The 13,105-nt window shown below is 43.0% G+C and overlaps 1 protein-coding gene across 5 annotated transcripts in view; it reads right to left on the bottom strand.

Moving 5' to 3' along the window:
- Plekhg1 (pleckstrin homology and RhoGEF domain containing G1) overlaps window positions 1–13,105 on the bottom strand; it is a 227,981-nt gene that overhangs the window by 59,575 nt on the left and 155,301 nt on the right. For all 5 annotated transcript variants that reach the window (XM_085842588.1, XM_029482416.2, XM_085842589.1 and 2 more), the window contains one exon: window positions 4,234–4,334. In XM_085842588.1, the coding sequence (XP_085698714.1) occupies window positions 4,234–4,334 (101 nt within the window). The remainder of the gene's footprint in view (window positions 1–4,233; window positions 4,335–13,105) is intronic.

The raw sequence follows: 13,105 nt of genomic DNA, 5'->3' as shown, positions 1-13,105 counted from the left end.
GCCTACTCTTCCCTCAATGATGACATAGAGCACTGACATCTAAGACATTTGTGTCTCTGGTTTTCACTATATGAGAGGATGATACATGATAGGGATGTTTGTGCCATAGAACTTGGCAATCATGATCAAGCCCAGATTTCTCCCCCAATGCCATAGAAGAGAACTGGTTCTTCAGCACATGTGTGTCTGCACTACACAGTACAGAATGATGTTCGAGGAGGGCACATAAGAGGTTTTCAGTGGGATGTTTAATGCCTTTATAACTGAAAGAATGTAAAAAGTAAACGTGGTACAAGATAGCTTGGAAGGAGCTGAGGTTTATCATACATCACTTTGTACTTTTCTCTGTTTTGGAAATCCAGGTCAAGAGCTCCCTAAACCACATGTTTCGGACCAGAAGTTCTTTTTTTTTTTTTTTTTTTTTTAATTTTGATATATCTGCATAGAATGGTGCAGTATCTTGGAGATGAGACACAAATATCACACAGAGATTTCTGTTATTTCATCTGCAGCTTATACGTGTAGCTTCGAGGTAATTTTGCAGTTTTCAGTGGATCTGTGCTAGGACTATGACACATTACTTGAGGTAGATGTGGAAAATTTTCACATGAGCCACACTGTTTAAACGATTTCCAGTTTGGAGCATTTTGGATGTTCAGGTTTAAGGATGCTCAATCTGTATGTTTTGGAAAAAACGAACCAGTTCAGCTGAAAATTTCAGGCTAATCTAGCCACCCCTTAAATTCAGAAGACTGAAGCTTTACTAACTTGGACACGATATTACAACTTTATTTAGAAAAACCCAGAACTAAGCTAACAAGAGACCTTTGGAAACTGTTATTTAAAGCTCCATCATGATTTGCCAGACAGTTGCATCTTGGAAATCAAGTGGAGGATCATTAAAGATGCATGAGTGATGACATAAGAGGTTGCATTAATGTCCTTACTTTACCAACTCTAACAACCACAGGGTCATCTAAAGGATAAATAGAGATTCTAGGTCTGAGAAAATGGAAATCAAAACAGATGGGGACAAAACATACAGTCGTACTGTATGCAGCAGGGCATGGTAGTGAGCCCCTATAACCCTACCACTCTGGAGGCTACCACACAAAGACTGTGAGCTTGAGGACAGCCTAGGCTACCTAATGAGTTCAGGGTCAGCTTGGAATACATAGTAAAGCCCTGTCCCAAACAAAGATACAAGTAAGCAAGCAAAGAACTAACCTACAAAACCCAGACAATTTGACAGTAAAGTTAAACAACAGATATTTTTTTCAAAACAGACGAAGATATTAGAAATTAACAGTAGTATCCAAAGTAACTCAGACTATTGCGCGGAAGACTTCCTGGCCTGAAAGGATGATTCACATGTATGAGGTTTGTGTGTCTTGCTGTGTTTGGTCCACCTTGCAGAGTTGCTAAGAGGATAAAGGCACCACATGGACTACGACTATGCAAATGTGATCACTACAGCCATTGGCATGAACCCGATGGGTTGTCACCATGTGACCTCATCCATGCCTTGTACGACATCATCAGCAGTGTATTCCTTCACTCTGACCCAGGCATATCTTAGACAGGAATGGCTTTCATAGCCAATGGGCATCCAACAGAAAAGGCAGAGAATGGGTTTGAGAACAGAGAGTTCTTCCTGGTCACCAAGCTTGGGCAGAGTGGTCCTCACTGCCACGTACCTTGTTGCTAGTTCCCTTTATGTTTCCGTAGACTAGGAGACACATGAACGTTTAAGCTTCAAGGAGTGAAAAATCTCTCCTGAGTTCAGCCATAGTTTCCCAGTGTTCATTAAGGGCTTGAAGAACAAAGTTCTACTGTGCAGGAGGGCAGGCACATGGATGAGTGAGCCCCGATGACATGTATGAGGGGTGATGCCTCTAAAGCTGTCTGGCCTCTGGCACAAAGGAAACACTCCACAAGTTCTTGTCATCATCAATTTACGGCCAAACCACAGAGGAGCTAGGCCAAGGGTCTCTCAGCATCTAGCATCTTTCTGGGTCACAGTTTCATTACTGGGCTCTGGAAACTGACGCTATCCAGGGACTTGTGGAATTGCTAAATAGGAGCCTGCATTAAAACCAACACATCAGTAACGAACAAGTGGCTTCTGCAGTTTTTGATGTCTTTCTCACCATCTTATTGCTGGGCTGATTTATCTAGATAGTGTTTCAATAGTGTTTCTTGGCTGTGGCTTCACATTATAAAGACCTGAGGGCCTTTTAGAAAATTCTAATGCTGTGGTCCCATCACAGATCAATGAGTCAATTTTTATGGGTAGGGTGCAGATATTGCTTTTAATAAAAATCATATTTTTTGAGAATTTCATGCAGTAAATTTTCATTAGCTTTTTCCCTCCATCAACTCTTCCCTGATTCCCTATCCCCAACATTTCCCTACCCACCCAATTTCAAGTTTTTTTCTGTCTCTTAAAAACAATAACAACAAGTCCCATGGAGTCCAATTTGTGTTGGTTGACTACTACTTAGCATGGGGTCCACCCTGGAGTGTGGTTTATATACCCAGTGTCATTCCATTGAAGATTCCATTGAACTGATTTTGCCCCTCCCAGCAGTTATCAATTTCAAATGACTTCTTGGCTAGGGGTGGGACATCATGTCCACTTCCCTTGCATGCTAGCATTTTGTCTGGCTTGAGCTTGTGTGCACAGTCACAGTCTGTGAGTTCATATGTGCATCAGCCCTGCTGTGTCTGCAAAGTGCTATTTATTTGGGGTCCTCCACCACCTCTTGCTCTTACCATCTCTCTGTCCCCTTTTATAAACCCCGAGTCTTTAAAAGAAGTGATGTGATTCCATTTAGGGTCAGATATTGCTTGTTGGTTTGAGATGTGGTGCCATGTAGCCCAGGTTGACCTTGAACTCACTGCGTAGCTGAGGATGACTGTTCTACTTCTGATCCTCCTATCTCTGCAGGTCAGCCCATAATCTATGATTTTATTTGGAGCTGAGAATTGCTCTGCATGCAATTTACAATACTCTCACTGTGTGTGTGTGTTTGTGGTTTTTTTTTTTAAAGGAAGTTTCCCAGGTGCTTCAGTGGGTGCCACAGTGGGTGGCACAATGGGTGGCCCAGGAGAAGCATGGGGTAGGAACATGGCTCTCAGAGTCTGCAGGGTCCGGCACATGAAACCCTGATGTAGTTTTGGTGTTTCCTATGAACTCAATAGTCAGAATGGGAGGATCCTGTCTCCTACAAGCCAGGTTGGTGCTAAATATCAAGGCTCCAAAGGGGCAGCAGGAGATGGAGACCATGCTTCTGAGGAACTCATCTTTATTGGTCCGAATAAGCAACGAGGGGTAGGACTCAGCTTGTAGTACAGTTGAGTCACAGGAGGAGGGAGCAATGTCAAGTTTTATAACAGCAGTTGACTTTGTCAAGTGCACACCTCCAGTGGGAACATGTTAGTACTTGCTCTATGATGCCACTGAGCTGGCCCTTCAAGCATGTCAGCTAAGAGCTTCACCACAGCCATGGGAGGGGGCATTTTGTGGTATTTGAATCTATTTGTTTATCAAAGTGTGGACATCTCCCATGGGCCAGATGAAATGACAAACACCAGTACCTGTGTTCTTAGCCTGACTTTTGTGCCTTCCAAGCTGTGCTACAAACTGTTATAATAGCTTATAGATCTGTTTCCAATCCCTGCAGCTTCCTGCCTTGGTTACAAGTATAACTTTCTAGCCTAGTTTTACCATCCAGGGCCTACTTAATAAGTATGTGAATTAAGTTATTTGAACTGGGGATTGCAAGATGGCTCAGCAGGTAAAGGAGCTTGCTGCCAAAGCCTGGCAATCCAAGTTCTTTTTCTGAAATCTATATGAAAGAAGGAAATAATTTCTGAAAGTTTTCTCTCACTGTGATACACAGACACACACCCAGGTAACACACCCACAAATAAATGCAAGAATACTGTAATAATTTGGCAGAAGAAAACATGTTGAAAATCCAGTATAGGAGTAGATTCTGGAGACCAAGCTAGTGTGATATTTGGATGCTCTACTTGCATTCTGTTATGGACAAAAGATGTCGATGCTCTATCAGGGAGATAAGTGTACTCTCTGAGCCAATAGAACAGACAGTGACAATATTCATGAAGCCAAATCAAGGATGATGGGCAAAGGTTTCTTAGGTGTGTTCACCCAAGAGAAATTCATAACATTCTTATGTTAAAACAACCTTTCATGCATTAACTTACCTATTGAAGTGGTAGATATCCTGTATATTTCCGAAAAGAGCAGCCCTGTCTTCAGTCGCCAGGGGAAGTTTGGTTTGGTCCCGTATGCACTCCAGGTAATCCTGTGAAATCAATGAGAAGGATGCCTTAGGACTCCTGATCTTTTCTATGACATTTTTAATATGCAAGATGAATCACTGACATCTATTTTAAATAACCAGTGATACTAATGCAATTATCACCTTTATCATGGGGTACAAATTTTCTCTCATGAATGAGTTCAAGGAGAATGTGTGGCCTCCATTAAAGGATCGCTCCTACCCCCAGTCCATCAGAAGGCCTCTCTGTGGATGATGGTCACAGTTAGTGATAATGTCAGAGTTAGGACAGGCTACCATTCCCTGTGTCTTTATGTGATTAAGAAAAACTTCACAGGCCTCAGGAGATAGCTAAGTTGGAAAGTGCTTGCTGATCAAGTGTGAGGATCTGAGTTCAAGTCCTGGGACCAGCATGAAAATGTCTGTGATGGTGACGCACGCTTGTCATCCCGGTACTGGGGAGGTGGAGCTGGGGGCTTGTCTGTTGGCCAACCTGCCTAGTCTGACTTTCCAGTCTCAGGCCAATGAGAGACCCTGTTTCAAAAACCAAAGCAGACAGAACTTGAAGAACAACACCCAAGGTTGATCTCTGGCTTTCCCATTCATCCTCAAACATATATGAAATGCATACAGTGGGAAATCAAGAAATAAAAAAATTCAAAGTGTGATAGAGTTGCATTAGACAAGCCTTTAAGGTAGAAAGGTATCATATATATATAAAGATTCCCCTACAAAAGATAATTTGGAAAAGTTTAAAATTCAAGCACATTACTCACTTTTGTTAAGTGTTAAGCTATATTAATGAATTTGGGAATGGGAATAATTTTATATGTCTAGCACTTAAATGGTTCTCAGATATATCCCATATCTGTCAGACCCACAAGGGTGAAACCAACACATCCTGGAAGCTGTTTGAATTGCCAGGAGAGGGGAAACCTGTATGTTCCCGAGTTCATAACTCAGTGTTCCTCTCTCCCAGCATTCCTGAAGCATGAACTCAGTAGGAAACAAGGACAGAGTAAAGAAAAAAGTGAGAACGGCTGAAATAATGTAAAAAAAAAAAAAAAAAAAAAAAAAAAGAAATCCAAAAAAATCCCAAAACAAAGAAACAAACCCAAATACAACAACAACAAAGACCAAAACCCAAAGCAAAACTCAGTCCCTTCCCAAGGCTACATTGCAGCTCTGCTTCCTCCCAAGTACCAGATATAATCTGCAAGCATTAGGGGGCAGGTGCACGTGCAAAGTGACAGGGATCTCAGAGGCCAGCTCCCGGCTGGATCCCATTTTCCAGCAACACATGAGAAATGGTATGCGGAAGAACCCACAGAAGGAGAAGCTGTGACTTTGCATGCATTGGATTCTCATTTTTTTACGTCTTTCCCTAAGTCATTTTCATTCTCCATCTTTGCTCTTTTGGAAAAAAGCAAATGCTTTGCTGTTAGCTTCCTGAAGTAGCACAGGTCACTGTCTATCCCCAATAGGCTCTCATTCTGGTCATTTCCTCCTAAAAGCTTGGTCACACATGACCTTTCTTATCTTTTGAAGCAAGCTTTGTTGGTAACAGCCTTTCTTTTCTCCTCTGTTCTTCCTTCCCTCTCTTTCTGGAATATCTCGTAAGAAAGCAGGCTCACGAGATTTTAGTGTAGTTAGCATCAACCCGTACTCTTCAAGCAAAGCTTACTGTCACCATTATGGGGGAGACAGAGGTAAAGAAGTTGTGTATGTACAGAGAAGTTAATGTCCAGCCACGAGCAGCTAAGCACAACAGACCTGAAGGAACAGTACACTTAGAACAACAGATACAACCTGAACTTCATCCAAAAAACAAAACAAAACAAGCAAACAAACAAACAAAAACCCCAGCACTCACTGAGCGCTTACGGAATGGGTCAGTGGGTAAAGGGTTATTATCAAGCCTGATGATCTGAGTTTTCTCCCCAGAGCCCTGGTGCCGCACGGCAGGAGAGAACCACCTCGCACTGGTTTTCCTCTGACCTCCATGCTCAGGCACGGCATACAGTCATCTTCCAATTGATGCCAAACAAAAGGAATTTATGTTTCTGTTAAAATTACACATGGGACATAAAAATGGTCTAATGACTACGCATCAAATATAAACATTTGACAGTAGCTTAGTATGTCAATAGATATTTAGAGTTCTTTGTTATTTTTATATTTGTGTGTGTGTCTGTATGTGTGTGCACACACACAAGTGTCCAAGGAAGCCGGATGTATCTGATCCCCCTAGAGCTATAGTTACAAACAGCTGTGAACTGCTCGACTTGGGCACTGGAAACTGAACTTGGGTCCTCTGGAAGAGCAGTAAATGGTCTTAACCATTGAGACACCTTTCCAGACCCTAGTTAGACATTCTAAAGGGGCATTTTGCATGTAAACTAAAAGTAAACTAGAGAACGTGGCCCCTGCCAACACATCAAGCTGAGAGTACAGTTGGGTTGGTGTCTGCGTTGCTAAACTCACATGACTAGCTGCTGCAGGCTGTGAATGAGAAACCCAAAGCCTGTCCCCCCCCCAACCCCCACTCCCCATCAGATCTCTGAAGGAAAGTGCTTTGAAACCCTGAGAGTCCATGGCAGAGACCCCGTATTTTAAAAGCTGCTTGCTTTTCTTGTTGAGAAAATAGGCCACTAGGAGTCCACATTTTTGTAGGTCACTCTAGATAACAGATCAAAGTTTAATGGCCACAACTGGTTCCCCGCTCTGACCATAATTAAGTCTTTTAAATAGGGGACGTTAACCCTGAACCAGTTACTGGAAACTACTGTAGCATGTGCTGCCTTGGCAGCTGTAATCATCCGCAGCCAAAATGAGAGGCTGGAAACTCGGCCTAATAACAGCTCCGTCTCAGCCGAAATGACGGAGTGGGCACATCAGTGAGCCCTCTGAGAGCCCGTCGTCACACAGCCTAGTAATTTCACTGGCTTCATGTCAGCACCTATGGCCATTATGCGGCTCACAACCAATCCATAGAAGATGTCTGCACGGGAAAGAATTCTAGGCTAAGAAGGAATTCACTCTGTATCAGGCGGGAGTGAACTGACAGAGACCTCAGAAAGAGAGCTTTCTACCACTCGGTTTTCCTACTGCAATTGTAAATGTGCTTTAGAGTATCTAGTTTTTAAGTAGTTTATGTCCCTAAGGTTGTCTTCATTGGATGGCTTGTATGTGACCCGTCTTCTTCTGGCTTTTTATTTGAAAATATCAAAGTAGAGTCTAACTTAGTGCCCCGTCGAGGTGTGGCAGTGGCCAGAAGGCAGTTTAAATACTGTTTTGGACCCTACAATAATGTAAGGACAGAACCTGAAGGTAACTGGGTTGACACCTTAATAATAAGTTTGACTATTTTGGTTCTATTAATAAATTTGTTTTTATAATTGATATGTATTTTATGTATTTTTAAAATTAAAATTATTTAAATTTTTTTATTTTTTAAAGATGTTTTTAAAAAGATTTATTTATTATGTATAAGAGTACACTGTAGTTGTGAACCTTTATGTGGTTGTTGGGAATTGAATTTAGGACCTCTGCTAGGTCTAGTCAGTCCCGCTCACTCTGGCCCAAAGATTTATTTATTATTATAAGTAAGTACACTGTAACTGTCTTCTGACACACCAGAAAAGGGCATCATATCCCATTACGGGTGGTTGTGAGCCACCATGTGGTTGCTGGGATTTGAACTCAGGACCTTTGGAAGAGCAGTCCTCTTACCCACTGAACCATCTCGCCAACCCATTGGTATTATTATTATTATTATTATTATTATTTTATGTGCATGAGTGCTTTGCCTGCATGCATGTCTGTGCACCATGAGCTTCCATGATTCCTCAGAAATCAAAAGAGGGTGTCTGACCCTCCCTGGACCTGTGCTTATAGGCAGTTGTGAGTTTCCACATGAGTACCAGGAACAAAACCATACCTCTAACCACAGAACTAACATACCTTTATTCTTTCCCATTTCATTATTTTACAAAAACAATAATAAGTAACAAACTATAAAGTAGTATGCATGCACACACACACACATACACACACACACATGAAGCAGTTAAAGAAATCTTGGTCTAGATAATCATGCTGCAAAGACACACAAAAGGATGCTACAGCTCTACAGAGATCACTGGGACAATTTCTACAAGGTGCTTGAAGGAGCTCAGCCAGCGGCTCCTCCATCCTCTCTCTTCTTTGAGATCATGTTTAAAATGTTAAAACCTGGTTAACATGTTGCTAGAGACAAACCACAGTGAAGAACAGGCAGTTATTTACATGAACGGTAGCTATGGTGCCTCCTGTGTTTAAATCCATCCTATCCTGCACTCTCTTTAGCTTGGAGATACAAAGGAAACTGGAAACTTCTTTCCTAATTGTCTTGCTTGTATTTCAAGCTCCTACACAGTGGACTTCTATAGTGTTTTTGTGTTCAGCCTTTTCTGTTAGCACTTTGTACCCTGGTCTTTGAATAGAGTGCCTACAGTTTTCTTTTTTCTCGATGGTGGTGGTGGTCTTTTATTTTGGAGAGAGCATCTCCTTCATTTCACAGAAGCCACCACCTGGTACTGCGTTAGGATGCCAGTGACACCAGAATGACCTACATTGATATATTGATTTACAGTGTAGAAGCACACTCCCTTCCACTCAGCTAGTCCTTCCTCCTGTTTTTTCCGAGGGCGTTAAGAGTAGGTGCCAAATTCTATTTTACAAGCTAGTTGTTTACAAACTGAATCACACAGGATCCCTTCCTGCAAGGAGCTGCCTCCTTGGCTAGCTGAAAGTACAAGTATCAACAAACAGGTCCATTTACATTTCTGGCTAAAAGACCAATACATGATCAGGAGAGAAGGACCCACATATTCAGTACTGAAGGATCACAGGCAAAGGCAGAGGTGGTCCATTCCAGGAAGGGATTGTAACCCTTGGCAGGAGAGAAGATCTTTTTAAAGAGAGACACTTGAGCACAAAACTGAAAAACAATGGACTCCTAAGGAAAACATTTGTACTGGAATTCCACACTGGGGATGGGGGAGAGGAGAGAGGCCTTGATATTAGCCAGAAGAGAAACTTGCCTCCCAAGAGGGCATCACCCAAAAGCTGGATCAATGACAGGCAGAGACAAACCTTGATCAGGATCATACACACACACACACATGTATGTATGTATGTATGTGTATATATGTGTGTATATATGTATATATATATATGTGTATATATACACATACACATATGTGGATATATATGAAGATATATATTTATGAGGATATATAGTGATATATATATTATATATATATAAAAGCCATACCACTAAAACTCCCTGCTGCAAAGCAACTTCCATCAGGCAACAGTACAGAGGAGCCTTAACTTTTTCTTTTTTGTAACTTTTCCCTTTCCTTTCCCCCCATTTCTTTTTCTTTTGGATGCTTGCCAGAAGTCTAAGCATGCTCTCCCAGACACTCTGGCCTTTCCCACTTGCCCTCTGAAGCTCCCACTGCTGCCCTCTCTCTGACACACACACACATCTGGCTTCTGCCAGGCCCCTGCCTGTTGACTTCCATTGCACAGCATGCTGGCCTAACTCAAATGGCATGCCTCTCTTCCTCTTCTCTGTCTCCATTTCCCTGGCAGCTGCTGAGATTTACAGCTTGCCTGTTCTGTTTTTCTCCCAACTGCTAATAATATTGTCCTAGAGCTTCCTTCCAAGTCTATTTCTAAGTTCTTTTATTAACAAAACTATCCAGACTACAATCCAAAAGAGGCCACTCCTAATTCCCTAGCAACAGTAGTAGCAACCAGAGGATGCAATGAGATAAATACTCTAGCATTAGTACCAGAAAGGCAACCAGAGGGAGGCTGGTTAGAGCAGAGTAGCTACATATGGGAACACACTACCTGAACCTAAAAGCAGTGGAGGAAGGGGCAGTTAACAAGTGAGGAGGGTGAGGGAAGGGAGGGAGTCAGAGAGAGGTGTGCTTGGATCAAGTGGTCTAGTGATTGCAGCCCTCCAGAGGTGGAAGCCTGGGATCCCCTCCCTTTTTCCACATTTTGTCACTGAGGAGGAATGAGCAGTTCTACTAGCTCCCTACTGGACACTTTACTGTCCACTGGGCTAGCAGGTGGGTTGAAAGGCACTGAGTACACAGGACCCTTGGCTCCATCTTTTGTTGGGTCATTTCAGGGAGGCAGCTGAGCTATGGGCCTAGGCACCCATAGAAGATCTTCTATCTTCCCTTTTAGTTTTTTCCCAGGTATTGGACCTGCAGAGGCCAAAGTAGGTAGTTTTAGACCTTTTTGACAGGCTGGACACGTCTCCAAACCAAGGCGACCTTTCTCTGACATCTCTGAGGATTTGTGGTGAGAGGAAACAATGCCTATTTTGACCTGTCACATGCAGATAGTAGGGTTTTACATAGCTCCGGCTTGTAGTCTGTCCCTATCAGGGGCCAAGCTCTGAGTAGGGCTTCTGTTTTGTAGTCACTGTCCTCTGTATAGCATGCCCAGGAATGGCTATGCCTGCTAAGACTGGCTTAGAATCCCAGGCCTCTGACTGAATCCCTACTTGGTCACCTTAGCATTCTGTCCCTAAGGAGATGGACCGGAAGGCAGCATTAGCCTGAGGATAAAGATAACACACACAAGCATTGGACCTGTTAAAGATTGTGGTGACTTAGGGACATCTCTGAGGAATCACCAGGAAGGAATGACCCATGAATAGTTGGCCAAGGGATTTCTGGCCCATCTATGAAGAGTTGAGGTCCATCTTAAATACACTCTAGTGACAGAAACCAGGAGCTAATGCTTATCCTGCGTTTCAGATTCAATGACCACAGCAAGTGCCTGTTCATGAGAAGGTGGGATCTCAGGGCCAGCACACCTTAACCTCAGAAGACCAGCAGCCTACACTGTCAGCAAAGAACATCTCGGGAATCTTCCTACCTAGAGGAGCATCTAACGTCGCCTGCAAATAGAGGCTTAGCAAGGAGTGTTGGGGATGCAAGACTTTGGGTAGTGGCGAATACGGTGTCTACCCCATGGAGATCAGGCCCTGGGCAAAGGTGAGGAAGAGGTGATTGCGTGGACTGTAAGGGTCTGAAAGTCCAGAGCCGGCCACGATGCTTCTTACTTTCCCCGGAAACAATCTTAGGAACGTTGGGTAGGGATGGAGGTCTAACTCTAACACTAGAAGGGGTTATTGATCTATTTGGAAGGAGGGTAGTAGATTAGTGGAAGATCTGAAAGGTTTTGCTAGATAAGAAGGAGGGTATGAGCAGGAGGGTGTGTGGAGAGATGGATGTGTCCACCCATCATCTGTCACCTTCGCATCCACAGATGGGCTCTTGACACAGGAGGAAGCAGGAAAAAGAAGCTTGAAACTCTAAGATGCCATCCAATAACTTTATTATAATGCATTCAGTAAAGGCTTAGAGGTACGTGCTATGCTTTATGTCTTGTGTATAGGGGTAGAAAAATATTCAGAAATGACAATACTATCTCTATCTCTGTAGGTTCTACACACACATACACACACACCCACACACACACACACACACATACACAGAGAGAGAGAGAGAGAGAGAGAGAGAGAGAGTTAAAATGTAAGTCACAGCATGGTAATTTGAGTGGGGTAAGCATTATTTACAAAGAGCTTTGAGCCATTTTCAAAGTATATAAACTTTTAATCTTTTCTTCAAATACACCACTGAAATCTTATAGTGAAAACCCCCTGTGGCGGTTGGCAGATAAAGTCTGAAAGCTCTAATATTCAGGCTGATTGTGGCCTCCCTTCCCCCCAGCCTGGAACCTGCCTGCTCAAGGGTGGAGCTACCGGCTCATTCGTCCTGCCACGCCTACCTACTGCTGGAACCTGCCTCTGCTGCCTGGAGTCACACACGTGTTCGTCCTGCTACTGGACCCTGAGTTACTTGGCGGGAAATTGGGTTCCCTCCCCCTTCCTTTATAAACTGAGTGTCTGGAAATATTAAATTGAGTCTTGATCAGAGTCTTGTCTTGACTCCATTGTTTCTTCCGCCCCGTCTAGATTCCTCTCTTTGCAGGGAACTGCCATTCTCAGTGAACCGTTCGTGTTGTGGACCGCGGGCGGGCCGCAACAGTTGGCGCCAGAACTGGGACCTGAAGAATGGCAGAGGGATGTTAAGAGAAACGACTGCTGTGTGGAGCTCCACAAGAAAGGAAAGAATCTTCGTATCGGAGGAGCATCGGAGCAACGGACAGGTACACATGCTAGCGCTAGCCTAAAAAATTTCAGTTTTGTAAAGTGTTGCTGAGGATGCGGTAGGATACGAATCAAGTTTGAACCAGTGCTGACCCAACACTGGTTCTGCTTGGGGTCAGCAGTTCGTAAATCGGAACTAGATACGGAGACAGGCGGTGTGCCGCAGTTTTTTAGAAAACTGCTTAGGTGGAAGAAAGAAGGGTTCAAAATCATGGATCAGGCGATTGTGTTTAGTTTTCAGGAGTTGCTTAAGGAAAAAGGAGTAAGGCTTGAAGTACAATTAGTAAGAAATTTTTTAGATAAGATAGATAGCTGTTGTCCATGGTTCAAAGAAGAAGAAACGATAGATTGTGGAACCTGGGAAAAAGTTGGTGAGGCCCTGAAGCGAGTTAAAGTTTGAGATTAAGCTTCAGAGGCTGAGTCTCTTAAGATATTTCTAGTTTAGATAATGATTAATGTGGTTCCTATCCTAAATAGTAAAATTTAAGATAAGATATAAAGCAATGCCTCTTTATTAAAGCGTTAAAGCTTGCTTTAATAGGTATTCATA

The sequence above is a fragment of the Mus caroli genome, unplaced genomic scaffold (genome assembly GCF_978045245.1).
Source record: "Mus caroli unplaced genomic scaffold, Mus_caroli_1 scaffold_9, whole genome shotgun sequence".
In the NCBI taxonomy this organism is placed as follows: domain Eukaryota; kingdom Metazoa; phylum Chordata; class Mammalia; order Rodentia; family Muridae; genus Mus; species Mus caroli.
Note: the sequence above shows the minus strand (reverse complement) of the source record. Positions and strands in the feature narration are given on the sequence as shown.